At 59.5% G+C, this 24,042-nt stretch overlaps 6 protein-coding genes across 6 annotated transcripts; all 6 read right to left on the bottom strand.

The window, feature by feature from the left end:
• Positions 1 to 2,217: 2,217 nt before the first annotated feature.
• LSCM1_07153 (uncharacterized protein) lies at positions 2,218 to 5,562 on the bottom strand (the record flags this gene model as incomplete). The annotated part of the gene is made up of 1 exon (XM_067324538.1): positions 2,218 to 5,562. The coding sequence occupies one exon, from the start codon at positions 5,560 to 5,562 to the stop codon at positions 2,218 to 2,220; it is 3,345 nt and encodes a 1,114-aa protein (XP_067180895.1).
• Positions 5,563 to 6,934: 1,372 nt separating this feature from the next.
• On the bottom strand, positions 6,935 to 7,744 carry LSCM1_07152 (uncharacterized protein; the record flags this gene model as incomplete). The annotated part of the gene is made up of 1 exon (XM_067324537.1): positions 6,935 to 7,744. One exon carries the CDS (start codon positions 7,742 to 7,744, stop codon positions 6,935 to 6,937), a length of 810 nt encoding a protein of 269 aa, XP_067180894.1.
• A 1,802-nt stretch (positions 7,745 to 9,546) lies between these two features.
• Positions 9,547 to 11,802, bottom strand: LSCM1_07151 (uncharacterized protein; the record flags this gene model as incomplete). Its single annotated transcript, XM_067324536.1, has 1 exon — positions 9,547 to 11,802. One exon carries the CDS (start codon positions 11,800 to 11,802, stop codon positions 9,547 to 9,549), a length of 2,256 nt encoding a protein of 751 aa, XP_067180893.1.
• A 952-nt stretch (positions 11,803 to 12,754) lies between these two features.
• On the bottom strand, positions 12,755 to 14,413 carry LSCM1_07150 (uncharacterized protein; the record flags this gene model as incomplete). The annotated part of the gene is made up of 1 exon (XM_067324535.1): positions 12,755 to 14,413. The coding sequence occupies one exon, from the start codon at positions 14,411 to 14,413 to the stop codon at positions 12,755 to 12,757; it is 1,659 nt and encodes a 552-aa protein (XP_067180892.1).
• Positions 14,414 to 16,075: 1,662 nt separating this feature from the next.
• On the bottom strand, positions 16,076 to 19,480 carry LSCM1_07149 (uncharacterized protein; the record flags this gene model as incomplete). The annotated part of the gene is made up of 1 exon (XM_067324534.1): positions 16,076 to 19,480. The coding sequence occupies one exon, from the start codon at positions 19,478 to 19,480 to the stop codon at positions 16,076 to 16,078; it is 3,405 nt and encodes a 1,134-aa protein (XP_067180891.1).
• Positions 19,481 to 20,781: 1,301 nt separating this feature from the next.
• On the bottom strand, positions 20,782 to 23,391 carry LSCM1_07148 (uncharacterized protein; the record flags this gene model as incomplete). The annotated part of the gene is made up of 1 exon (XM_067324533.1): positions 20,782 to 23,391. One exon carries the CDS (start codon positions 23,389 to 23,391, stop codon positions 20,782 to 20,784), a length of 2,610 nt encoding a protein of 869 aa, XP_067180890.1.
• Positions 23,392 to 24,042: the final 651 nt, after the last annotated feature.

Here is a 24,042-nt window from a genome sequence, read left to right as displayed (position 1 = left end):
CCCGTAGGAGCAAGAGCGCAGGAGTGGCGCCGCTCGCTTAGCTTTGGGGCCCTCGTTCTGCTGGAGTGTGCCACTCGACGACCCTTAGCGTTCGCTAATGCACACACAACTGGATATTTATCCGTCATGTGCACCACCATCATGACCCTGGCAGCGTCGCCTTATAGCATCTTCACAGCCACTGCGTCCACAGCCTCATCGCCGTGGAGGAAGCCGCTCACAACTCGCCCACAAGCCCTGGCGTCGACGTCTCACAGCACTAGCCAGCGTGACGCTCGCGTTAGCGCTCCGCCTGTCGCACGCCGGCCTCATCGATCGAGAGTCCATGGGTGTGAATGCATCTCTTTCTCCCCCGGCGCAAGTGAGTTGGGAAGGAGAGGGAGGAAAGTGCACTGCTTCGGACGAGGTACGGCATGAAAAAAGAGGGGTAAGAGCCAAGAAGCCATAAAGAGAAATGAGCTGCAGGAGGTGAGGAGTAAGCCTCAGGTGATCAAGGAACGCACAAGCAACATGCTGCATAGATGCGTGCAAGCGACAGACGCACACGTTCGCATGCAGCGCACCCTCCCCCCTTCCGCGGCTTAACGTACGTTGCAGTTGCATGAAAAGCGCCACGAACATGAAGGGGGAGATCAAACTGTAATGAGTAGCGAAGTAGAGCGCCCGGTTCCGCGTTCCGTGCGTTGGCCCTCACTGTGGCCGTGGAAATTTAGGCATCACCCCTGCACAGGTCTGCTGACGCCCATAGACGTCTGTGCACTGGGGGTCTGCAGCAAAGAGAAGGGATTTGCGGCCCATCGGTCATCTTTGATAGCTGGCGGGGTTGGGCGGGGGTGGGGAAAAGGTACGGCCCTCCTACGCGGCTTCATGAAGGGTACTTGATCTAAAGTGCTACACAAATCGTACAGAGAAACAAGTCGAAACGAAGAAAAGCTCAACAGAAAGGCGTGCCGACAAAATCTCTGCAAGCACGTGAGAAGTAAGTGCGTGACACGAAAAAAAAAAGGAGGTACGCATGAATTCACAGAGAGCTATGCTTGGGTGGTCCATATCGCCTTCTTCACCTTTCCCTCAGTGCGTACTGATGAGAGACTGCGCGCATACATCCCGCAGACGTAACTTCACCAATGAGCATACGTGTGTGCCTGCCACTTCGAAGAGCGGTCGCCGCACTGTCACTGCCCCATCTCCATTCACCCGTCCTCTTCCTTTGCGCTCTCTCCAATGCGCAGCCTGGCCGTCTGGCAGCTTGCGGTATGGGGGGGGGGAGGGGGGAAGAGAGGAGCAGACCGAGTTCCTTCCACAGTAAAGGTGCCCCGCATTCGACTGCACCGATCAGGAGAGGACACACAGACAAATCGCCTCTCCTCTTTTGTGGCGCCGACCTGTGCGGTAGCCGCCGTGAGAGGAAGGGCGCCGAGTTTGTAGAAAAAGTGTGTGTGTGTGTGTGCTTGGCAAGAGTGGAGGTAAGAGGGAGACTGCTGGGCGGCGACGTGTGTTAATGAACAGAAAGAGAAGAAAAAACCACCGCACACTGAAGTATGAGTGGGTGGGGGGAGGGGGGGCAGAGCGGGGCGAAGTCCGCCAATGTACAAAAAAAAGATGAAAACGGTAGAATAAATGCGAAGACCGATCCGCTCAAGAGGGCCCGTCTGCCCTTTCCGCCCCCCCGCACCCCACGGGGGGAGGGGGAGGGCTCATCTAAGATAAAACGAATGCAAAGCGTCCAGCAGCGATAAGAAAAAGAAACGCTCCGCGCCGACACCTGCGTGTCCGAAAAGGTGCCAACGCACCATTACGTCGCGTTCAGCAGACTTCTTTCGCACGTGGAAACACACAAACACACACGCACACAAACATATATATACATATGTATATGTATATGCGTGTACGTATACATGTGCGTGGGTAAACAACGAAAAGAAGTCATCGAAAACAAGCGCACACGTGCCTGTCGGGGCTGTGGCACTCGCGAGCAGGCGCCAAGATCGCGTGTTCACGCATCAACACACCCACACGCGCCATTGAGAGAGTGCAGAGGCGCCTGGGTTGGTGCATAGAGTCACAAAGAGCGCCGAGGCATATTAAAAAATACACACGGGCCCTGACCTCCGCGTGCAACGGTTGCAAAAGGGACGAGCCTGTGTTGCCTAGTGAAGGCACGCACTAAAGTTGGTGTACCAGTCCTCAGGGAAAGCACTGGGAATCACAGTTTTCTCACCGCTGCCTCAGCCTCACATCGCGCGCCGGAATCTTTTCTTTCGTAGTGGTGACCCCAACGAGGTGACGGTGATGCGTCCTCGGCTGCCCCGCCCCGTACTCGTTGAGAGCCACCTTTTCTTCCGCTGATGTGTTGGTTGCATTGCCGAGATTGCCCGAAGTGTCCACATTCTTCAGGGAACCACGGCTGCTGCGCGTCTTTGTGCTGCTTGCGCTAGATGATAGCACCGGACGAGACCCGTTATGCCGTCCGCCGCCGCTTACGATGGCTGCCGCTCCCGCCGTCGTGACACTCGTGATGTACGGACGGGGCGTGCGCGGCGTCGAAGTGACGGAGCTGACGGCTATGGTAGCAGATAGAGTGCGGCGTAGCGTGCCCCCCACACTCCTCTGTTGCGTCACACCGACTAAAGTCGGCGGCGGGTCGACTGTCTGCCGCGCTGTTCCCCCCGATCGCCACAGAGGCTCGCGTGCAGCATTGTTTCGCTGGCCGCCAAAGTTTCGTACCTCCGCGCCGGTGTGAGAGAGGGCCGTTGGCGTGGGAAAGCGTCGTCGACTCATCTTTGGTGTCTCGATGCGCGTGGCAGTGAGAGTGCGCTGCACAGGAGAGGTGTCCAGAAGACGGTAGTAGCTGCTCGGGGTTCCACGTGCGCTGCCGCACAACGTCGAAGGGGACTGCAGTGAAGACGGCACTGGCGAGCGACGAGCCCCGTCATAAATGCGGCCGCGAGTGTGGCTCCACAGGTTCGTACCGGTGGCAGTACGCGAGAGACCGCCAGGAGCGCGGCGAGGCGGCACGCCACCTCCGGGCTTTGTGATAGAGCTGCCCACAACCAATCCGGTATTGGTCGTCGCGGAACGCGTGAAGCAGCATTGGGATTGCGTGCGGCCAAACGACGCCACGCCGCGGCCGGTAAGGCACACCTGTGAGGCGGTACGCTTCAGAGGCGACCAAGACGAGAGCGTTCGCGTGACAGAAGAGGTGTAAGTGGGCACAGCACCACCAGCCGCAGGTGCTCCGTAGCACGAGGGCGTGCGCTCCAACGCGGCAGTGCCTTTCGGAGCGCCACTTACTGCCGCTGCATAGCCCGTACCGGCGCTCAAGAGTTTCACCGACTCCGTCCGCTGCAGCCGTCTGCGACCAGAGGCAGCACCGGTGACAGGGGAACGTTGGGAGGCTGTGCTAGCCCATGTGTGCGCCACACCGCTGTTCGTCCGCGCAAACTGAGAGCCGCAGCCATGCGAGGAAGCAGTGCGCGTCAGCGGCGTGAAGGATGAGTTCGTTCGAGCAAGCGCTCCGTTGCATGAGAGTATCCTCTGCAGTTCGCCTTTGCGCGAGACGGTGCGCTGCAGCGGGGTTACGGTGCGACTGTGTTGCCGCACCAGTCGATGGCGGCCATCGATCCCGAGCGCACGACCTGCAGTGCGCGTGGCGAGCGGCGCATGCTGGCGCCGCACCTGCCCACACGCCGCGTCCGTTGGCTTCAAATGAGAGCTGAAGTTGCTTGGCAGGCCGCACATGTAAGGGGAGTCGTTCATCTGCCCGCTGCGGCGCGCGTTTCCTGCCGCCTTCCTGCTTGCGGTGCTGTTACCGTAGAGGTGCGGAGCGTGGATCTCTTGGAGGCTTCCTCGCGTGGCACGGCGGCGACTAGAGCTGCGGTGGTGAAGCGTGCCGCGCGCGCTCGACAAGTCTAGTACTCGAGTGGGAGTGAAGTCGCCCAGTCCGCTCGTGCGGCGTCCGCTACGAGGCCACGATGAGCCGCTGCCGCCAGCCGACGGGGGGGGGCGCGGGTGCGGGCCGCGTGTGGTATTCAGCTCATCTTTGCCGTAGCCGGTCGAAGCCACGGGCCGGTTGCCGCGACGCCCACCGCCAAGCTCGATCACATCGATGCTGTCATTGTCGTCGTTCTCGGTTTCAGGTGAGACGGTTACCAACACGTCTGACTCCCGTGGCAAGTGCGTCGGCCCGTCAGTGGCGCCGGCGTGGTCCTCCAAGAACTGCCCGAAGGTGGGAAAGCGTGGTGCCGGACTGACGCTGCGGCCTGAGCCGCTCGAGGCGGGGCTCACACTGCGGCCGAGACGGCAGGGTTGGCTCATAGGAGTGATTCGCATCGACGACGTTTCCGGTGCGAGAGGCACGGTCACCTGCACAACGGCACTGTCGCTCGCTATTGATGTTGCACCGCCGTTGGCGCGCCCCAGGTGCCGCTGAGGCGATTCGCGTTGAAATGTAGCTCGGCCAATCCCACGCTCGTGAGGCGGCGGCGCTTCCGCGTCCCATACTGCTTCCCGCGTAGTCGCCCCACCCAACGGCGTATTGAGTGCTCTGGCGCCGTAAATGTCCGCGACGGCGGTACAGCCATCCCCGGAATGAGCGAAGCGCAGAGCTTTTTCGGAGACAGACGGCGACGAATTGTCGCTCCCCTCCGCCCCTCCACTCGCGCCGCCGGACGTCCGCCACCTCGACTCGGGCGAGTACTCCACGACGCCGGCGGCCGCCTCGATACGGCGCAGCGCCTCGGAGCCGCGTGCGAGGCGCTCGACCACGGTGGAGTTCTCCTTCGCAGCGCCCTCTGCCTCAGCGGCGACGCCGGCATCGAAGGCGAATGTCGCACCGGAGCCCGAGCGGCGCGCGCAACGCAGCAATGACCCATGCTTGGGGTGTATGTACGGCGACAGTCGGCGTGTGTTACTCACGCTCGCCGGCACCTGACTGAGGCGGGCCACGTTGCGTTCGGCAGACAGGCGAGAGCTTGTGCGTGCCCTAGACATTGCACAGGTGGGCGGCGTTTGAGAGGAAGGTCGCGAGCAGGATGGCGCACCACTGCCGGGAGGACCGTCGCTGGCACGCCCCGCGAGCTTGATAGAAGGGCGTGGGGTCAGTGGCTGGTACTGCTGCAATGTGAATCGGAACATCGACCGCATCAGCCGCTGCCCCCGTGGATCGCAGTATTCCACAATCCTTGTCACCAGCATGGGCCCTGCTCGCGTCCTCTCCAGAAGCCACATGATCGACTTGAAGCCAGTGCACACGCAGCACACCCATGGCGGGCTACCAGTGGCCGGCTCTCGGCACTGCGGACATGTAGGATAGCCGCAGCGGTGGCACTGGTGCGAGTCCTCCCTTTCGTCGTCAGATTCCAGCGCCGAGAAACGCTTTGAGCACCGCTGGCACTGATACTGCGTGACTCCTCGCCCACTCAGCCGAGCTGCGGACTCAGAGAGCTGGGTTGAGGGGCGGCGATGCTGCGAGGCTTCTGTCGCCGCTGCACGCTGCCTCGTTGCTTCTCCCTCACTGAAGAGCACCGAGAAACCCTTCTTGCCTTTGAACATGGAGAGCATTGCTGGGGGGGGGGGAAGCAAGCGGCTGCTTGAGGGAGCGAGAGATGAGGTCAGATGGCGCCTCCAGCGCGCACGCTTCAGATACGCGGGTACACGTGCGCTTTGATGTATGTATCTGCGCACTTACCCGCCGAGAGCCTGTGGGGAAACGCTGCTGATACGCCACGCGAACGACGAACGAGAAGAGCACCAACGGTGAAAGAGGCTCAGGCAGCCCGCGGGGCGAGACAGGAGAAGGGCAGAGCGAACGCCGTTCCTGTGCGAGCACAGCGCGCAGCACGAGAGATTGGCAGAGTAAAACGGAGGGAGACGATGATCTAAGACGGACACCACCACCACCACAACGCCACCTAATCAGTATGCACAGTCAGCTCAAAGGAAAACCAAACACTAAAGAGGTGGTGCGGGCAGTAACCGCTTTCGAGGCGGGAGAAGCGGCAGGAGGCAGAGTCTTTGATGGGGCGCCCGACCGCTTTCAGGACGCTTTCGCCTTGGCTCCACCGCCTTTCAGCTTGCGAAAGGGGGAAAAACAGAGAGGCGACGTGTTGTGAAGGGGGTGAAAAGGGAGCAGAAGAGGAGAGGCGAGTTGAGGTGATCCGCACAGCGTCTTTTCCGTACACTGCTGTTGTATCGAGCGGTAAGTCGCTCCCCTTATGAGTCTAAACTGTGGCACCCCGTTGGGCGAGGACGTAATGGTCAGCACCCTCACGCACGAGAGAGGAAAGGGGGGAGGAGCGAACGATGAAGCGGAGACACCGACATGTCGAGAGAGGCCACAAAGGGGCGGAAAGAAGACGCTCAGAGAAGAGTGAAGGACGAAGAAGCAAAGGTGAGGGAGGGAACAGGAAAAGCTGCCCGCACGGCGCACCGATCCATGGCTGAAGGAGCCTGGACTACTCATCAGCGCCTTTTTCCACATATGCGCGGTGCACCAGCGACGCGCCTCCTGGCATCGCAGAGAGCAGTCAGTGCGACGGCACTCCAAAGTGATCGCGGCCGCATCAAGATGGGCGTTTCCCTCGGCGACGCCAGAAGGCCATCCATGGCGAGGAAACATTCACCAGAGCATCGCTTGCCGAGGCAAACTTGTTTTCGCGGAGGTTACCGAAAGAGCGAGGGGGCGTAAAGAGCGGTCAACGTCGATTTCGCCAAACTGTGTGCGCTACACCGGCGCCCCCACCGCCGCAGCAGCGGAACGGGAACTGCACACTGAAGCTCACACCAACCCAACAGATCCCACAACAACAGTCAAAGGAATAAGCGTCAACGGAGATGCGCTGCCCTGCCCAGCTTCCCCTGTGGCATGAGCGACAGCGATGAGGGGGACTACATGCACTGCCCGTGGAGGAGATGGGGCGCCAGCCGACTCCGACTAGAACCATGTGCCCCACATCAGCGATCGACGGCCAAAGGAGCTCCCAGGGAGGACGCCGAGACGCTCTGCCAGTCCCATGAGATAGTTCTGCGGCGGCCGATACGGTTCTGCAGGTGTGAGTCTCGCCTTCTCTGGCGTCCGCCGCGGTAGCTGCAGCACCGGTGTCCATGATTGCGCGTTTCGAGGCGAGCCCTCGTCCAGGGCGGCCAAACTGGCAAGGGATGGGCGGTGCTGATAAAACTTCTCAAACGGCTGCGTGAGCTCATTTGCCGGCCGATTCGGGCGGAAAAAGTAAAAGAGCGAAAAGTGCCCGTCCGGCGACCCGGTAGTGACGCGCTCGAGAGTGGAGCCGGCAGACGTGTTCGCGAGCACCCCCTCGAAGTGGATAGCCAGACAGAGAAGTCGCAAGTCCGGTGATGTGCACATGTCCACCCGCTGAATTGGCGCCAGGCAATGGTGGATGCGGCCATAATACTGCAGCGATGTGGGATCGGCAATCCGATATGCAGTGAAGCTCGATGGGTTCTCGTGAGCGGCGCAGCCGCCTAAAAGGTACACGACGCCGGGCATCACGCGCAGCCGCTCCGCCTCTGGAACATTGAGGTGCGCTGCCAGCACCAAGTGTGGCACATTCGTCACCGTCGCGAGCATCAGCAGTTGCTCGTAGTTTGAGGCTACGTGCATGTGCAACTTCGTGCTGTCATGATTCACCACCTCCCATGGGAGCTTATTGTACGACACGAGGGAGGGGTACTTGAGATTCGCTCGGAAGCTGCGCGCCAAGGCGCGCTGGGTGCCGCGCATCATCACCGCGGAGGTTGTGTGAGAGAACGACAATGAGAGCCGCCCTACTCGATGAACCAACAGGAGCGCACACAATAGGTTTGCCCACGCGCACGCTCTTCAACGCCTTTCTGCGCCGTACCTGATAGAGCAGAAGACAGGAACGCTCCGCTGAAGTGTGGCGGTTCAGGGGATACCAGAGAGGGGGAAGGCCCCCGAAGAAAGAGAGGGAGAGGGACCGCGGGGGCGTCAGGAAGAAGATGGGAAATGGGTGCGGTAGGCTAACGCACCCGTGGACAGCCGTGAGGGGGACGGAAAGAGCAGGAGACGAGCCAGTGCCACACAAGACGCTGAGGTGTTGAATAGAGGAAGAGCGTTCCCCCCGGCCGCTGGACACCAAAACGTATCACCTCCCAGTGCAGGTAATCCATTCTGCTCTTCGTGGACAAGCTGAAGCGACGCGCTGAGTCGGTAGCACAGGCTGCGGCGAGACAGGACGGTTTCATGGCTGCAGCTTACAAAATCGGTGCCATCACGTTCTCCGCTATCTCTTCGTTGACCATTTCGTACACATTTTCCTTCACGTCACGGAAGATGCAAAAACAGATCGGGAGGCCCACATGACTGCGAAGGGCAGAGCAGATTGATGTAAAGAGGGGTGAGAGGGTCGCCGCCCACAGCCAATCTCTCCAGTGCACACGCACACAGGCACCGCCATACAATGAGACGTGAACGATGAGGATGGGAGGGACAGTGCGTGTGCGGGTAGGGAAGGGGCATTATGAGTCGCTCGCAATAGATATTGGCGTGAAGAGGGTCAGAAATAAAGTCGTTCTTCCACATGCCCTCTCTGCCATCAACGCTGTGTCGAGTCCCACGCTACCCCGGCCTGCCACACACACTTCGACAGGTGCGACGCAGCAGTAGAAGCATGCTTTACAAAATTGCTGCCGACTCGGTCATCTGGGTATGGCCCTTCTCTCCAACTCCACACGCCGCACCGCCCCACAGGCCGCCTCACACACAGTAATCCCATACCATGCCGGCTGCCACGTGGTGCATTCACCTCGGGGGCGTCGCGCCGAGCTCCCCACCACCGATGTGTGCAGATTGAGTGCTAGCGGAGATAAGTCTGCATCATACCGAAGTGTGGCTCATCCTGCCGATGGCGCCAGCGCGTCCACTGTCGCGGGCCGCGGCGCCACAACACCAATGCACGACCTGACCGCCGACACGAGCACTGGCGCATCGCTGTGCCTTCCCCCGGTCGTCGTTGCTTCAGCCTGTGTCGCCATCGGAGGTGGTTCAGCATGAGCAAGAATAGGAACTGTGCGGTACCGCGACAAAGAGACAGAGAGAAGAGTGTATACACGCCTCATGGGATGCGATGCCCTGTCCAGTGTCGTCTATGATCGGCGGCACCGAATGATACGATGGTGAGTGCAAGGGAAGGAAGTGTCCACGGGCGCACAGTTGGTGTGTGTGTGTGTGGGTGCTTTTGCTCGCGCGCCGCCGCCTCCTAACACTCGACGGCCGCCAGCTGGCGTGATGACCTTGTCGAAGAAAGGCATATATGTTCGAGTCTGCGACGATGGTGGGAGGGGAGGGGGTACGAGGAGGAGCAAGCGTGCGGCGTATATGCTGTGTGCATGTGAGAAGACTCCACACGCATGCCTGGAGCATCCCACTTGTCACCACCCCTCACGCACATCTGGCCTCAGCACGCACCGATCGCCGAAAAACAAAAAGAGTCACATCGGCAGACATTCTGCACACATACAAGAAAACTGCGACGAAGAGCGGCCCGACGATGCCCAGCGCTCACTTCACTGAGGAGAACGACTAACGGAGTCCACACGGGCGTCATCATTGCATAAGTGCTTTCCCTCCAATGACGCTGATGAGGAGGACGGCGGCGGGTCGCAGACACCGGAGAGGATTTCATCGATAAGCTGCAAAGGAGGGCTACCTTGTCTTGAACTGAGAGAACGGCAACTAACGGATCGCCTTGCTGTCGCCGCGGCCGCGCGCTCTCGTTCACGTCGGCGGCGCGTGAGTAGGTCAATGACGGCACGGTGCCGCACCAGCGCCTCTCGCAGCAGGAGAACAGTGCTCCGAAGCGTGTCGCTCTCATCCTTCACATCGTCTAGTTCGGCGCGCACATCGCGCAAGTGAAGAGTTTGGCGCTCTAATTGATTTCGCAATACTTCCTCCTGCGACATCCGTTTGGCCAGTGTCTCGGCTTGCTGCCACTTCGCTTCCATCTCACTCAGCTCTACCGTCAGTCTGCTGTTCTCAGCGGCGAGTCTATCAAAATACTGCCCCAGCTCCTTCTTCTCGGCCCTTTCGCGCTCCATGCCATCGCTGAGCTTGGCAGCTTGCTGCTCCGTTTGCTCTACACGCAGCTTCAATGCTTTGTTCTCTTGCGACATGTGCTCGAGTAGCGCAATGGTGTTGATCATATCCTGCCGGCACGCCTCTGAAACGGCCTTCTCCGGCGGAGATGCTGCTGTCGCAGTGGCTGGCGGCTCTCTGACGGTGCCTTCGCGCTCCAATGTAGCTCCCGCCGCTGCATCGTTCAGCAGATCTGCCATCACTGATTCCTCTGCTGCTGTCATTTCGGCCAGCAGGTTTGCCACCCGCGTGCACATGTGACGTTGTTGAGTACGAGTCCACGTGTCCACGTCACTGGTCGCCGGGTCAAGTGCGTGCAGTAGTCGTAGTAGCCCATCGGCCACTCGGATCGCCGAGGGTGGTAGGTTGGCGGCCGACTCGTCTGTGGCAGCGCCGCGGCAGGCCCCGCGCCGGCCGGGCGCGCGTGTGTCCTCAAACGCCTGAATGCGCTGCAGCGCACTCTGCCGCTGCTCTACAAGGAAGATAATCCACTTCAGTAGCTGAGCCGCCCAGAACGGGCCAGTGGGAGCGTGCGCCACCCTAGCCGTACTCGACGCAAGAGGGGACCGTGAAGGCTGCCGCGAGGGGCCGCGTAGGTGCGTGTCAGCCCTCGGTCGGCGTTGCTTCTCGGGGGTATTCATAGGTGAGCTCGTCGCCCTCGCAGAAGAAACCGCTGTCGCTGTTGCAGTAGCGCCTACGCCACTCCCTTGCGCTGGCGTGAGTCCCGTCTCGCTAGGTTGCCGAGGCGCCGCACGCTGTCGCCCCCGAAGCTCTTCCTCTTCCTTCAAGAAGTTGGAAAGGTCATCCATTTCCTTAACCAGCTGTGTATAAGTTGTTGAGTGTGTAGTGCCCACCGTATCGGCATTCACTCCCGCCATCTCTGAGGCCAAAGACGGCGATGAAGTTGACGCTCCAGCGAAAGATAAGGTCAACGCTGGTGTGTGAGTTGATGGTATGGTGATCAGCTGACTTTCCGGTCGAGCGGCAGCCTCCACGGTGCTCGTTGCCTCAGCGCCTGCGGCTGGTAAAAGCGGTGTATTCGAAGGGACGGCGGGGTTGCCTGGCGACGGTGCCGCCCGCCGCGGAAGAGAGGATGCGTTCAGCAGCGCCAGGAGGGAGTGGCATTCCTGCTGAAACGCACACAGGTTCGGTGCCGCCTGCCTCACCGACACCACGTCCGACTGGACGTCTACCGCAGTTCCATCCACCCACACCTCCCGGTCGTTCGGGTGAGAGATGGACTGGCGTGTCAGGGGCGCTGAGAGATCGCGGACGCCAGCAATGTCGCTGTAGTGCGGTGGCGCGGTGGGCAAAGGCAGCGCCACATCGCGCTGGATCACTGACGCCACCTTCACTGCTCCAGGTGGGGCGTAGAGCGGGGCGTTGGCACGAGTGAGATGGGGTGCAGCAAAGAACAACTCACTGGGCTGCACTCGTGCGGTGGTACCTACGCTTGCCTTGGGGCACGCAGCCCGCTTATTGGACGCCGCAGATGGCATGTGTGGCAGCTCGGGCACGGACCTGTGGACTGCACGCTGATGAGCCACGTCTGCCCTCACAACAGCGCAGAGTGAAGAGAGTTCCGCACCCATCGGCGATTCATCGTGTTTGAGCGGGGCTACAGAGAGCGGAGTGAAGGTAGGAAAGCTCAGCGCTGAATACGGAGTGGAGTACTGCGGTGATGCCATCTCCACTGATGTGGCTGCAGAGAGTATGTTGTGGTGCTTGCGTCTGGAGTCGCGTGTGCGAGCATCTGCTCAGGTCACAAGCACCTTCGCCTGGGTCGAGCAAGAGAAAGATGGAAGGCTAGCACTTCGTTCGGAGCATAATGAAGAAGACGAATTCATTGATCACATCGCAGGAGGGGTTCAGTTGCTCACTCGCATGAAGGCTCCAGTAGCGGAAGCAGTGAATAAAGAAAACGAGATGAAAAGCACAGCAGCGGAGGAAACGGCATCGCATGGAGAAGGGCAGCGAGTACAGTGGGAAGAGTCAGACAAGCAGAGCGCCCCCCTCCCCCGAGCACGGCGACCCCGGAACTCAGTGGACGGAGTACCGTCGCAAGACGCATGCGCTTGGCAGCGTGCGAGGCTGCAGAGCGTGAGGAAAGGGTGACCCAACGCTTCCATATCGCATCCTTCTGCCATGGCCTCTATTTCACCCCCTCGCGTCCACCTCGCGCTTCGCTGGTGCGATCATCGCTGCTAGAACGAAAATGAGAAGAGCGAGAGCCGTCGCAATCCGAGGCGCCATCGGAGTGACTGCACCAGCGCCTCCTCAGCTGTCGCCCGTCTTGTTGTTTAGTGGCAAGCAAAGAACTCGCCGCCTTTGTGAAAGACGCGCACATGCAGAGATGCCGGTATACACCTATTCACGCACACGTGCGCGCACACACACACACACACACCTGCCGACCCACACCCGCAGAGACAGGGAGAGAGACCACGGAAAAAAAAAGCGTACGCGCGCATTTTGCGAGCGAGAGAGCCGCTGTCGCGGGTGGCAGCCTGGGGCGAGGGAGTCTGTGTGCGCTCGTATTGGTGAGTTCGCCTTTTGTATTAGTCACAGGAAGAAGCGAGGCGAGAAATAAAAACCTAAGGTATACGGTGTTGGCCTTTACAATGAGTGAGTAGGAGACGCTCACACATGCAGTGTCTCCTCCACCACCTTGCTCATAGCGGCTTCAGCCCCCTGTTTTTCCAGCGCACCGCTGACGCTCGTCGCTGCCGGCTCAACATCCGTTGAAGAAGTGACGCGGTTGCTGAACCCGGCCATGTCGTGCGCAAAGCTGCTCGATATACTTTGATGCTCCATCATAATCTTCTTCAGCTTCGGCCCAGTGGCGTACTTTATCTGTTTGCCTGCCGCCGGGTGAAGCTGACGAAGCAGCTGCGTAAACTGCCCAGACTTGATACCGTGAAGTACATCCTCGCGGCAGGTGAAGAAGACGAAACACAGCATCGTCTTTTCTGTGCTGGGATGACAGAGCTGGTTCGCGGCGGCGCCGACGTCCAGGTACGCGGGAGTGCTGCTGTGTGTGGCGGTACGCTGCTCGTCATCACCGTCGTTTCGATTTCCCAGTGCTACCCCGGGATCCGACGGCACCTCAGTCTTTGCGGCGTCGATGTCGGCCGTGGACGGAGCCGCTGATAAGGACGCGTAGGGTCGCGCGTCATTTTGTGCGGTGAGTCGGCGGCCATCATCGCCGTGGTCGGTGGCGCCTCTGCTGCTTACGCTACCGGTTCCACCACCAGCCACGACGTACGTAACGACATGTCGCACCATACCGATACGCTTCTCAAAAAGCTCCAATACATGCGACTGCGCCGTTTCCGCGTTCAGGTTGCGCATGAACCAGCACAGCTCGCTGTATCGCCTCGTTCGCTCTTCGGAAGAGAGACTTTCCTGAAGCTTCCGCAGCTCCTCCATGAAGCCTATATTGGGCTCCGCGCAAGGCCGACGCGTACCGACATACCTCATCGCCTCAGCAACAGACCAGCCGTTCGTGTAGATAAGGTACGCCAACACAATCGTCACAGAGCGGCTGCGACCTTTTTGGCAGTGTACCAGCACCGCCGGCCGGGTAGAGCCTTCGCCTCGTGCGTAGCGGTAGTACCGAGCGCGAACGCTGTTGATGAGATCGCGCGTGGGTTGAAAGAGAGCCGCGATGTCGGCCGTGGCCGAGTCGTCGACCTTGAAGGTAAAGATCTGCACCTTCTTATCGACAGACCAGTACTCCTCTTGCGAGACGTTGATGATATATCGAATTTGATGCTTCGCCAAGAAGGCAGCATCCTGCGCATCCTTCACGCTTCCAAGGTACAAGAAGTTGAGAATCTGTGTCGCCGGCACGTCCTCGTACAGCGAGCATCGCTGCTGCCCAGGGCAAGACCGCAGAGGTGAGCGAGAAGCACGCGAAGGGCACGGTGATGGGTCCAATGCTCGCAGGTCCACCACTTGCGAGCTGGCAACCCCTGTGGACGCTCCGCCACCCATGGCGCTCGCAAGCATAAAAAGGGCATTTTGAGGCCTCTTTTTCTTCTTTGTCTGCCCCATGGGCCTAGGAGCGCCCTCATCCGCATAACTGGAGAGGCGCACGGCAGGCGATGGTGAGAGGGAGGCGCTGAGGCTTCGATTTGCGCCAGCACCGTCGCCATCACTGGTAGTGTGGGCAGGCAACTCACCGAGGCTCAGCCTCCCATGCAACGAGTTTGGTGTCCGCTGTGGCGTTGAGCGCGGCGAGGTTGTCTCGCACACACTCACACCGGCAGCACCGCCGCCGCCACCAGAGCTTCGCATCCAAGACGTGTGTCTTCTGCAAATATCAGCCAGGCAAAGAAGGCCACTTGAAGAACGCACAGTCAAATCGCTCCGCAAGACTATACGCTCACATATACGCGTGCGAAAGCAGCGGAGAGAGCGTTGTGAGAGGAGAAGGGGAGGAGGAGGAGGGGTGAGGGACGGAGGGGAAAGAGACTCGAAGCAGAAGAGATGTTGAGATGAAAGAGAGAGGGAGAGAGAGAAAGCGGCGGGGCTGCGGACGATCTGAACTCGCAGACAGGCACACGAGCCAGAAAATACAAGAGGCGATTATCAGTGGAGAAGGGAAAAGAGGAGGGGGGCGTCGGCGAGGAAGCGTCTCTGACGGCCACACGAAATCTCCGCAGGAAAAGCTGAGCAACGCGACAGCCTGCGCAGGGCTACTGGTGAGTGACACCGTCGACAGAAGTGCTCGAAAAGCCCACAAAGGAAAAGCAAAAGCAAAGAAAGACGCGGTGCGTCTCCTCACGCAGGTTCCTGCAGATCTGCCACTCTACCAGCAGCCAAGGAGAGGGAGGAGGGCAGTTCACAGTGGCCACCTTGTTGTGCCGGCGTGCGCGCCGTCACGGAGACGCCTGTCTTCGAATGCGCTGCTCCACGACTGCCGCCAGCAACGTGCGACGTGTAAGGCGGACCGAGACGGAGGGGAGGGAGAAGTGATGATGAAAGCAAATGTTTGCACAGCATGCCGGACACATCCGTGGGCGGTGGCAAGACGGTCGCCACGCTCGGGGAGGGGGGCGTAGGGAAAGAGAGGCAGAGGATATGAAGCACTCGCCATAGAGGCACAGCTACCCCGCAGAATATGCAGTGGCAAAGCAGGGTGGATGGGAGAGACGGCGCGGAGGGATGTAAATGGCGAGGGAGGCCAAAGAAGCGCCGTACGAAATGGCGAAGAAACAACGAAGCGAAGGGAAAGGTGAGGGAGGCGGGGGCGTGGAGGACGTGACGTATTGAATGGTGCGAGTGAGCCTATGAAAATATGCCCAGAGAGACATAGACGCGCATTCTTTTCTCGGCGCAGGAAAAAGGGGGCAGACACCCTACCGCTGCAGCCGGTATATATGTCTGTTTCTCTGTACAGGGGGATACTGAAGGCACAACACAGGGTGCAGTGAATCGAGTCACCACTCGCAACTTGGCTAGCACAACCACCATGGGTAGCTCCGGTCCCTTGTCTTTTAAGAGAAGCGCCGGATAGATCGCGCAAGCGCACACTGTTCGAAGCACCCTATTGTCACATCATCCATTTTTTTCGGACGCAGCAGCAGCGGCCGGTGGGTAGGGCTGATTCCGTTCGTGTGTGTGTGTGTGTGGAGGGGAGGAGGGGCATGTACCGTTGAGGAAGGCTCTAGCACCGCAAGGAGTCGACACGTATGCAAGAGTGACGGACTTGAAAGCAATGGCCAGTGAGCAGAAAAGGAATGCGACGCACGTAATTTTGCACAGATACGCACGCACACACACACACACACACGCAGAAAGAGAGGGACAGCGCGCGCGCTCCTTCATAATGGTCGCACCCTCGACAGACAGGCCAGAAGCGCCGTTCAACGCACATACAGCGACAACAGAAATCTCATGCGCAAGCATTCCCCAAGCCCCATTCTCTGACGTTTCGACATTCAGCAGCGGCGATTATTAGCGCACACACACCAGCTCAGCCAGCTTGCCAATGAGAGCCTCGCTCAGGACAGGGTAGTGACACCGCACTGTCACAAGAAGCCCTTTCGAGCCGTCCACCTCCTGCTCCTGCAGCAGAACCGCCACATGCGTGTGTGCCAGCTGCGACTTGCGGCCGTGCAAGAGGCCATACATGGAGAGCGCGTCCTTGAACACGTCGATTGGGGATAGGCGCAGTTGCGGAATGGCGGCCATAACCCCACTCATGATTGCCATCTTGCTGCAGGGCAAAAACGCAGCGGCGATAGGGGCTGACGCGAGGGCTTTGCCAACAATGTCCTCAAGGTACTCGTGAGAAGTGAGCACGGAGCTCGGCAGCACGGGCTTTGTGAAGTACACGTACTCCAACTTGAGCGTCAATGCCGCCTGGTGATGTTTGTGCTCCGCCGTCCACGTAAGGTTTAGTGACAAGGGCGCGCCTGCAAAAGACGGGGGCAGCTGACTCAGTCGCAAAGCTATCGGCACCCGCACCGTCGTCGACCCCTTCAACTTCTCAGCCACTGTCACGGAAGTACCACCATTCGCGTCCTCTGTGACCTCGGAGTCCACTGTCTTGAGCCGCAGAGCAACATTCCCTGCGCCCAATGCGGCCGTCGGCACGGCCACCAGACGCACGTGGCGAACAACGCTGGCGCTTGTGGTGTTAACGCACTCTACGGCACAACAGAGGTGGAAGCCGTCCTTGCGCACCTTGCAGCCTTGCACCGTCATGTACAGTTGCAGTGGACGCTGGTCGTAGAGAGTTACTGGGGCTGGCTCAGAGGCCTGAAGCGCCGTCATCGCATCGTCGCGTAAATGAGCGCCGCCCATGTCCTTGTGCTGCTGCCGCTGAAGGAGCTGGGTATAGGACAGTGTCTCCGGCAGGCGTTCGTCGGCGCGGAGTGCCCGAGTGACGTCTATCCCGCGCAGCTTGCGCGTTGCCTCATCTTCCTCGGGCGAGTTTGACCGGCGCAGCTGCGTCCCTTTCTTATCTTCGTAGTCGGCCGGCTTTGAAAGCTGGCGGTTGATGCTGAAGACCTTCTGTGAGCGACGAGAACGCGCGTGTCGCCAGTGCCGAGGAGTCGCACTGGCATAGGCGCCAAGTCTGCCATCGCAGCCAGTCTGATGCGCCCCATGGAGCAGCGACGGGGAAGTGCCGAAGTCCTCTGAGGCGGCCTTGCTTGCATCTGCCGAGTCACGCAGGTAGTAGGCGGCCATCTCCTTCCGCCGCGCCTGCTCTGAGCGGCGGTGCTGCTCGATGCGGTACTCCAAACTAAAGTTCGCGCCCATATCACCCCCATCACCATCGCCAAGGTCACCGAAAAGGCTGGGCGCACCGTCGTCGCTGCCGTCCTCGTCCTCATCGCTCGCGCTAAGCGACAAGAGCGCCGCCACGTTCTGGCAGAACGGGGCATCAAGGTCTACTTCCCCTGGCATCTCGATCGCCTCCTGAGCCCCGGCGGCGACGGGGGGGAGGTCTGCTTCGTATAGCTTCGGTCCCACCTCTGGATGCTCCAGCACTTGATACTGGACGAGGTGCGCGCGCTCCAACACGCTTGGGAACGCGCTATGACAAAAGCGTCGAAGACCGCGATGGGCTCGTGCCGCCTCACCTCTAGCGTTGCCAGCGGCAACGCCCTCCTGTGCCTCACACGTGGCATCCGCCTCCGGCAGCAACACTGTCTGTATGAGGTCCGCCAACGACGGGACGGCACGTGCCTCTGCCTCATCAGCGGATCGGCAATCCTCTTCGCCGTTACACAGCTCGACATGACGCGTGCACGGCTGGTACACGTATGCGGCGATCTTTCCCACCGCCACGACACACGCCAGTTGCACCTCTGCGGGCAACAACGTGATGGGCTCGGCGAGAAGAGCCCGGCATGCCTCGGCGATGTCTGGGAGCCAATGTGGATACTCGCCGCAGATGAAGGCCGCGGCGCAGAGGATGCGCCACTGTGTGGAACGCTGCTGGTTACAGCCGAGCAAGCGCACGTGTGACAGAAGCGGCACCATCTCCTCCACGCCTGCGCGTCGCACGCCGTTCACGCGAGACAAAATACACACAAGCTCCTGCTCCATGAAGGCGCCGTATGTGTAGACTGTCAGCTCCACCACGCACAGGTCGAGTAGCACACTGAGGTACCACTCGAAGTCCAGAACCCACTCGTAATCGTTCGTCTGTGCCGTTTCGATAATTGTGCGGATGACAGCATTAGACCACTCCTCGTCCGGCGGCGTGCGCACACAGCGGTCCAGCATGTGATTGATATGTGAGACCACTGTCTTGCGTGTCGTCAGGTCTCGCAACAAATGCAGGGCCTTGAGTCGGATGGTGCTGTCCGGATCGTCCAGGCACCTCAGCACCACCTCCCTCTGGTCCGCGAGCAGCTTCCGGTTTTCAGATGTCGTAACCAACAGAGACAGTGCCTCAAGTCCGAGGAACTTCAAGTTGGGGTCGGCATCCTCGACAAAGCCACGAATCTTCTCTATGGCCAGCTTTTTCAGTGACGACACTTGGCTCATGCCGTTGGCTACGGCCAGGAGGCACTCGTACTGGACCGACTTGGCACCTGTTGTGTTGATGAGGTTTGTGATGGGCTCCACAAGCTTCTTCCCAAGCCGCGGCTCCAGTGGCGCAAAGTAGCCGAACACCTTCACAATTTTGATTAGTGTCCAGTTGCTGTGCACGGAAGACAGGAGGGAGTAGAATGGGACAGCCAGGCCAATGAAGTTCGCTGGGTTGCGCCGCGCCAACTCACACAGAACACATACCACAGCGCCACGCACCGAAGAGTCTGTATCGGCCTTTTCGTTGCTATCTTCGAGCTTCTCCTTCAGTCGACTGTATGTCACGCGCAGAGACTCGGGATAGCTTAAAAAAACTCGGTAGAGGCTCAGCGTCGCCTTCTTGCGGACGTACGCACGAGGGTGGCCCAGCAGGTTGACAACATCCGCGACGACATCTTGCGCCATATCAGGGGTACAGATCGATGCAATACAGTACAAGGCGAGGCCAACCTCAAACTGATTACTGCTGCTCAAGTCCCGCTTCAGAGAAGCCGTCATGAGAGGGATGACGTCAGTGTCCTCTGTGAAGGTCAGGCAGGCGGCCAGGTAGGCCACGCGCTTCTGCAGAAAGATGGGGCTTGCCATCATCTCGACAATGCGGAAGTTTGCGTACAGTGAACTGTACCCAAGCATGTGAAAATATGTCGCCTTCTGAATTGCCACCATCTTCACGCGCGCATCTGCAACGTTCACTTCATTCTTTGTGTCCGCTATGAATTTATCCACCGCCTCCTCTTCTGTTCCACTCGGGGCGCTGCGCAGGTTGCGCACCACTGCTGCGAGAGAATACTGTGAAAACGCAGCGAGAGACATGCGGGGCAGGCCGAGACAAGTGCGGCACGGAAGAAAAGATGTGAGAAAAGGGGAAAAACGCGGGCGAGCACCACCACAGCGCCGCTACGCCACGAATCGCGCTCGCAGACGGTATTTCTTCTCCCTCACCCCGCTTCAGCGCGGACCGAGGCTGCTCTCACGAACACTTGAGTCCCCAGATGCCACAGTCACGAGCAAGGGAAACTGATAATACCGTTTCCGAGCAGCGCCGACTAGCACCCGCAATGGACACGCCTGCGGCCAGCAACCTCAGTGCTCAAAGATCCTTAGCTCTGCTGTCGTTTGTTTGTGGCCCCTCTACTCCTTTGAACAGAGATGCCGCATCACATGACGGGGGGAAGGCGATAGATAAGCGTGCACGTTTGACGGCCACAGTGGAAGAGGGAGAGGGGAAGCAGCATGAAGGGAGAGAGAGGGTGCCATACATTTTCGAATGTGAGGAGAGATGAGGGGGCGGCGCCTTCGTTGTGCGCGGACAGATTCGTTGGCGCCGGCTCAAAAATGGAGGACAGAGCGGAAAAGGGTGAGTAAAAATGCAGCGATCTCGGGCCTTCGCAGCATTGAAGCGTGCTCCACCGATGCGCGCTACACGCGACAGGGGTGGGCGAGGGTGGCCTAAACGTAATGACAGGCTGCCTTGAACAGAGCGAGCCTGCATCTGCGTGCGTACCATCGAAAAATTGACCACCCTACACCCACTCAACTCGATTACTCATACCGAAAGATAATAAGAAGCGCTGTAGCAGCTCTCCTATCCCTGTCTGTAGCCGCCAAGCAGCTCCTTTTTTTGTCATTCTGTGTGTGTGTGTGTGTGTGCCACAGAGCGATCGAGAGAGAGAGTGAGAGTGACTGTTTGTGCGTGTGGGAGTTTCGGACTGCGGTTGCTGCTTCTTCCCATCCTTCCCCCTTTTCCGGTTAGTTTGCACAGCAGCAAAAAAAGCGCCTGCATCCGTGTCAGTGGGACAGCCCAGAGTAGCGTATCATCTGCTTGTGCAGGCGCAAGAGCCGAACCACTCGTCAACATTTGCCTCCACATCGCCCTTCCAAATCAGCCGTCCTCGTCGTATAGAGAGTAGGCACCGAGAGACTCGCATACACGCGCACGCGTAGGCGGATGCCTACACATTGCATGCGCGATCGCATCCGATCGCCACACGCTGCACCATCAGCACCACGACAGAGCGAGGAGAGAAGGATGTGTGTGGTGTGCACGTGCGCCATCTAACAGCACATAGATACGCGGACATCAGGAAAGAAAAGGAACGGACGGCTCTCGTCCGCTACAGCGTGGCACCCGTCACAGACCCCACCCTCTTCTGTTTGCTCAGCAGCTCTGCTTTCACCTCGTCGAGCTTGTTGCGAGCTGCACGCACTGCCTCCATGGTCTTTCCGACAACCAGGAAGTACAGTGGCTTCTCCCCCTCCTTCATTCGTCGGGAGTGTTTGTAGCGCGGATCGAAGTAGACCCCCTTGCGAATCAATGAAGTCTCTGTCTCCTCAGCGACGGAGCGCATAAAAGTGCCGCTCTGCAGCTTACCACGCACGGCATCGGGCAGGTCGTTGATTGGGTACTCGCTTTGGAAACGCACCACCGTCGTTTCGTCCGCCGCCGTGGTAGCAGCCGTGGTTGTTTTCTGCGCGAACGCCAGGGCCTTTGAGATGCGATCCTCCTGAGCTGAAGACAACGTCAATGCACCGCTTCGCGCGCCACGATGTAGCGTCAAGGCCAACGCGTTGGCCGATGCCTCCTCCGCCGACCCCGCGCGGGCTCTCGATTGAAGCGGCACCGCAGTAATGTTTCCATCTTCGTCGCTCGAGGCATCCGAGTCAGAATTGGAGGAGGAGCTGAGAAATTGCTCTAGCCCAGCTGCACGAGCAGCCTCGCGCACCTTTTCCTTCGTATTGCGATCCGTGAAGCGCTGCGCCTTCGCGTCGCGAAAGCCACGAAAAAAGCCACTGTTGTACCGTGCATCACCAGACTTGCGTAGCGCGCGCACCTTCTCCGCCACCTCGTACAGCTCCTCTGGAACCTGCTGCTCCGCGCGCTCCAGCCCCTCCACCAGCTCCGGGGCGATGTCATCGTCCCTACCGCGAGTGAAAAAACTTACAGCACGCCCACTGCGACCGGCGCGGCCGGTGCGACCGATACGATGCACGTACGCTTCATAGTGGTTGGGCAGGCGGTAGTTTATAACGAGGCCCAGGTAAGGGATATCCAATCCGCGCTCTGCGACAGCGGTGGCTACAAGAATGAATTGCTTGCCAGGAACAAAGTGCTCTAGCGCAAACTCGCGGTCGATCGGGTCCATGCCGCTGTACAGAGTCGCCACGCGGTTAGCGTAGCCCAGGGTCGTGAGCCGTCCTAGTAGCTCGTCAACCTCTTCCTTCCGCTGAGTAAAAATAAGGATTAGGTTCTGGCCGTCCCCACTCTCTTCCCCCAGCAATGCCAGCAGCTTTACGAGACGTGGGCTCATGTCAGCCTTGATGTTGTTCGCGTCGTACACCTCCTCGTCGAAGAAGAAGAACTGCTGCTCCACGTTTGAGGCAGGTGTTGGCTTCCCGCCAACAGAGATGACAACGGGGTTCCGCAGATGTTGCGCTACCGCCCCGCGCAGCTCCTTTGGCATCGTCGCGCTGATCATCCCTGTTACCCGGTCTGGGCGTATATTCTTCAGAAAGGCCTCCACATGCTCCATGAATCCGCTGTCAAAAAGGCGGTCCGCCTCGTCCACGATCACGAAGGAGACACGCGCTAGGCTCATGCCTTTGCCACCATTCACTGTGAGGAGGTCGAGCAGCCGGCCCGGTGTCGCCACCATTATTTCGCACCCGGCCTTAACGTGGCGAATGTTTTCCGAGAGCGACGTGCTCCCGTACGAGGCGACGCAGCGCAACCCGGCGGCTTCCCCCAACGCGTCAAGAAGCTTGAACACCTGTACGGCAAGCTCCTGTGTGGGGACAAGTACAAGGCCGATAGGGCCCTCGCCCTTCTCACACCGCGGCTGGTCCGCGCAGTGCCGGACAAGCGGCAGCGCGTAGCAGAGCGTCTTGCCAGACCCCGTCTTGGCTGTGACAAGTAAGTCTCGTCCGTTCATCAGCACCGGTGCGCCGAGCGACTGCACCGCAAAAGGGCACTTGTACCCGTACTCCTCCAGCACCTCCAACACGCGATCCGGCAGTCCGGTGCCATGCCAGAAGCGCATTGGTCGCGGCACATTCTTTCCTTGAACTTTGGCCCCATCCAGCTCACGCAACAGCCGCCGCATCTCTTCTGCCGTTAGGTTCGTTATGTCCGGCGGCACCACATAGAAGTCTGTCCGAATTGGGGCATAGTGCATCTTGCTATGGTCCACGTAGGCCAGCTGGCGCAGCTTCTTTGCGTCACCTGCAGGCGGCAGCGGCATCTTTCGCAAGACTATCCCGGCAAGAACATCGGCGGATTCGTCCTCTGCGTTCACCACGGTCAAGGCCGTCGACACCTCGACCGGCTTCAGCAACTCCGCCTTCAGGCGCTTCAGCGCCGCCGTGGCAGCAGTAGCGGACGGTGAGCTCGAGTTGCTAATCGCGCCTCGCAAAAACGTGGCAGGGTCGCTCCGCGCTGCCGCAGCGGTCGCAGGGGACGAATTCTCCGCTTGCGCCTTTGCGCGTGCCGTCACTTTAGCGTACAACAAAAGACGTTTTGATGCATCATCGTCTTCTGAGTCAACAGCCTCTGACGAAGAAGACGAAGAAGCGCTGCTGGAAAAGGACGACTCATCATCGAGAGGCCCACGAATCCTCTCCGTCGAGGTGCTAGCGCCAGCGACGCTATTGATGGCCGAGTCCGTCTCTCCTAGTGCCGAGAGAGATGGCCCAAGGTCGCTCTCATCATCACGCACACGCTTGGCCATCGGCAAGAAGGCGAGCGTGGGAGCGGGCAAGAGCGCCTCAGCCAAGCTGAGCCCAAACTGAAAAAAGGGAGAGGCGGAAATGCTGTCGCAGCCTTCAATGCACTGCAGATCGGCCGTGTTATGATGCGCTGTGGGCCCCCTTGGCAAGTGTCAGGTGCGACCACTGCACAGCCCCAATTAATCCAATGAGAAGCAGATGTGTGGCGGCAAAGGCGTGAGAAGAGAACAACGAGCGAAGTCCGTTGACGTGGCATCGAGGGGCAGCAGAGGCAGTTGTGGAGGATCAAGGTAGACGGGAACGGGGATGCGAAAGGAGGAAGGAAATGAGCAACCAGAGAGGTGGTTGCGGCACACCCCACTCTTCTCCCTCTTCTGAGCACCGGCTGCAATGGCGACAAGCAGACGAGATAGCTCCCCATCCAAACCAAATTCCACCCTCAGCGATCCCGACGTGCCGGCAGGGAGTAAGGGGTGAAAGGAGCGAATAGGCATTGCCCCTCGCTTCGGCACTCCAGTGACTCGTCGAATGGCCAGAAGAGTTCATTTAAAAGGTCCTGAGCAGCTCCTCCCCACCTGTGAATGCACTGTCATCACGCACCGTTTTCAGTCATAGAGGGCAACAACGGCGCGCAGTGCGGTCGCTACGTTCCG

The sequence above is a fragment of the Leishmania martiniquensis genome, chromosome 8, assembly GCF_017916325.1.
Source record: "Leishmania martiniquensis isolate LSCM1 chromosome 8, whole genome shotgun sequence".
Classification (NCBI taxonomy): domain Eukaryota; phylum Euglenozoa; class Kinetoplastea; order Trypanosomatida; family Trypanosomatidae; genus Leishmania; species Leishmania martiniquensis.
The sequence above is the reverse complement of the archived record's forward strand: the minus strand, read 5'-3'. Positions and strand labels throughout refer to the sequence as shown.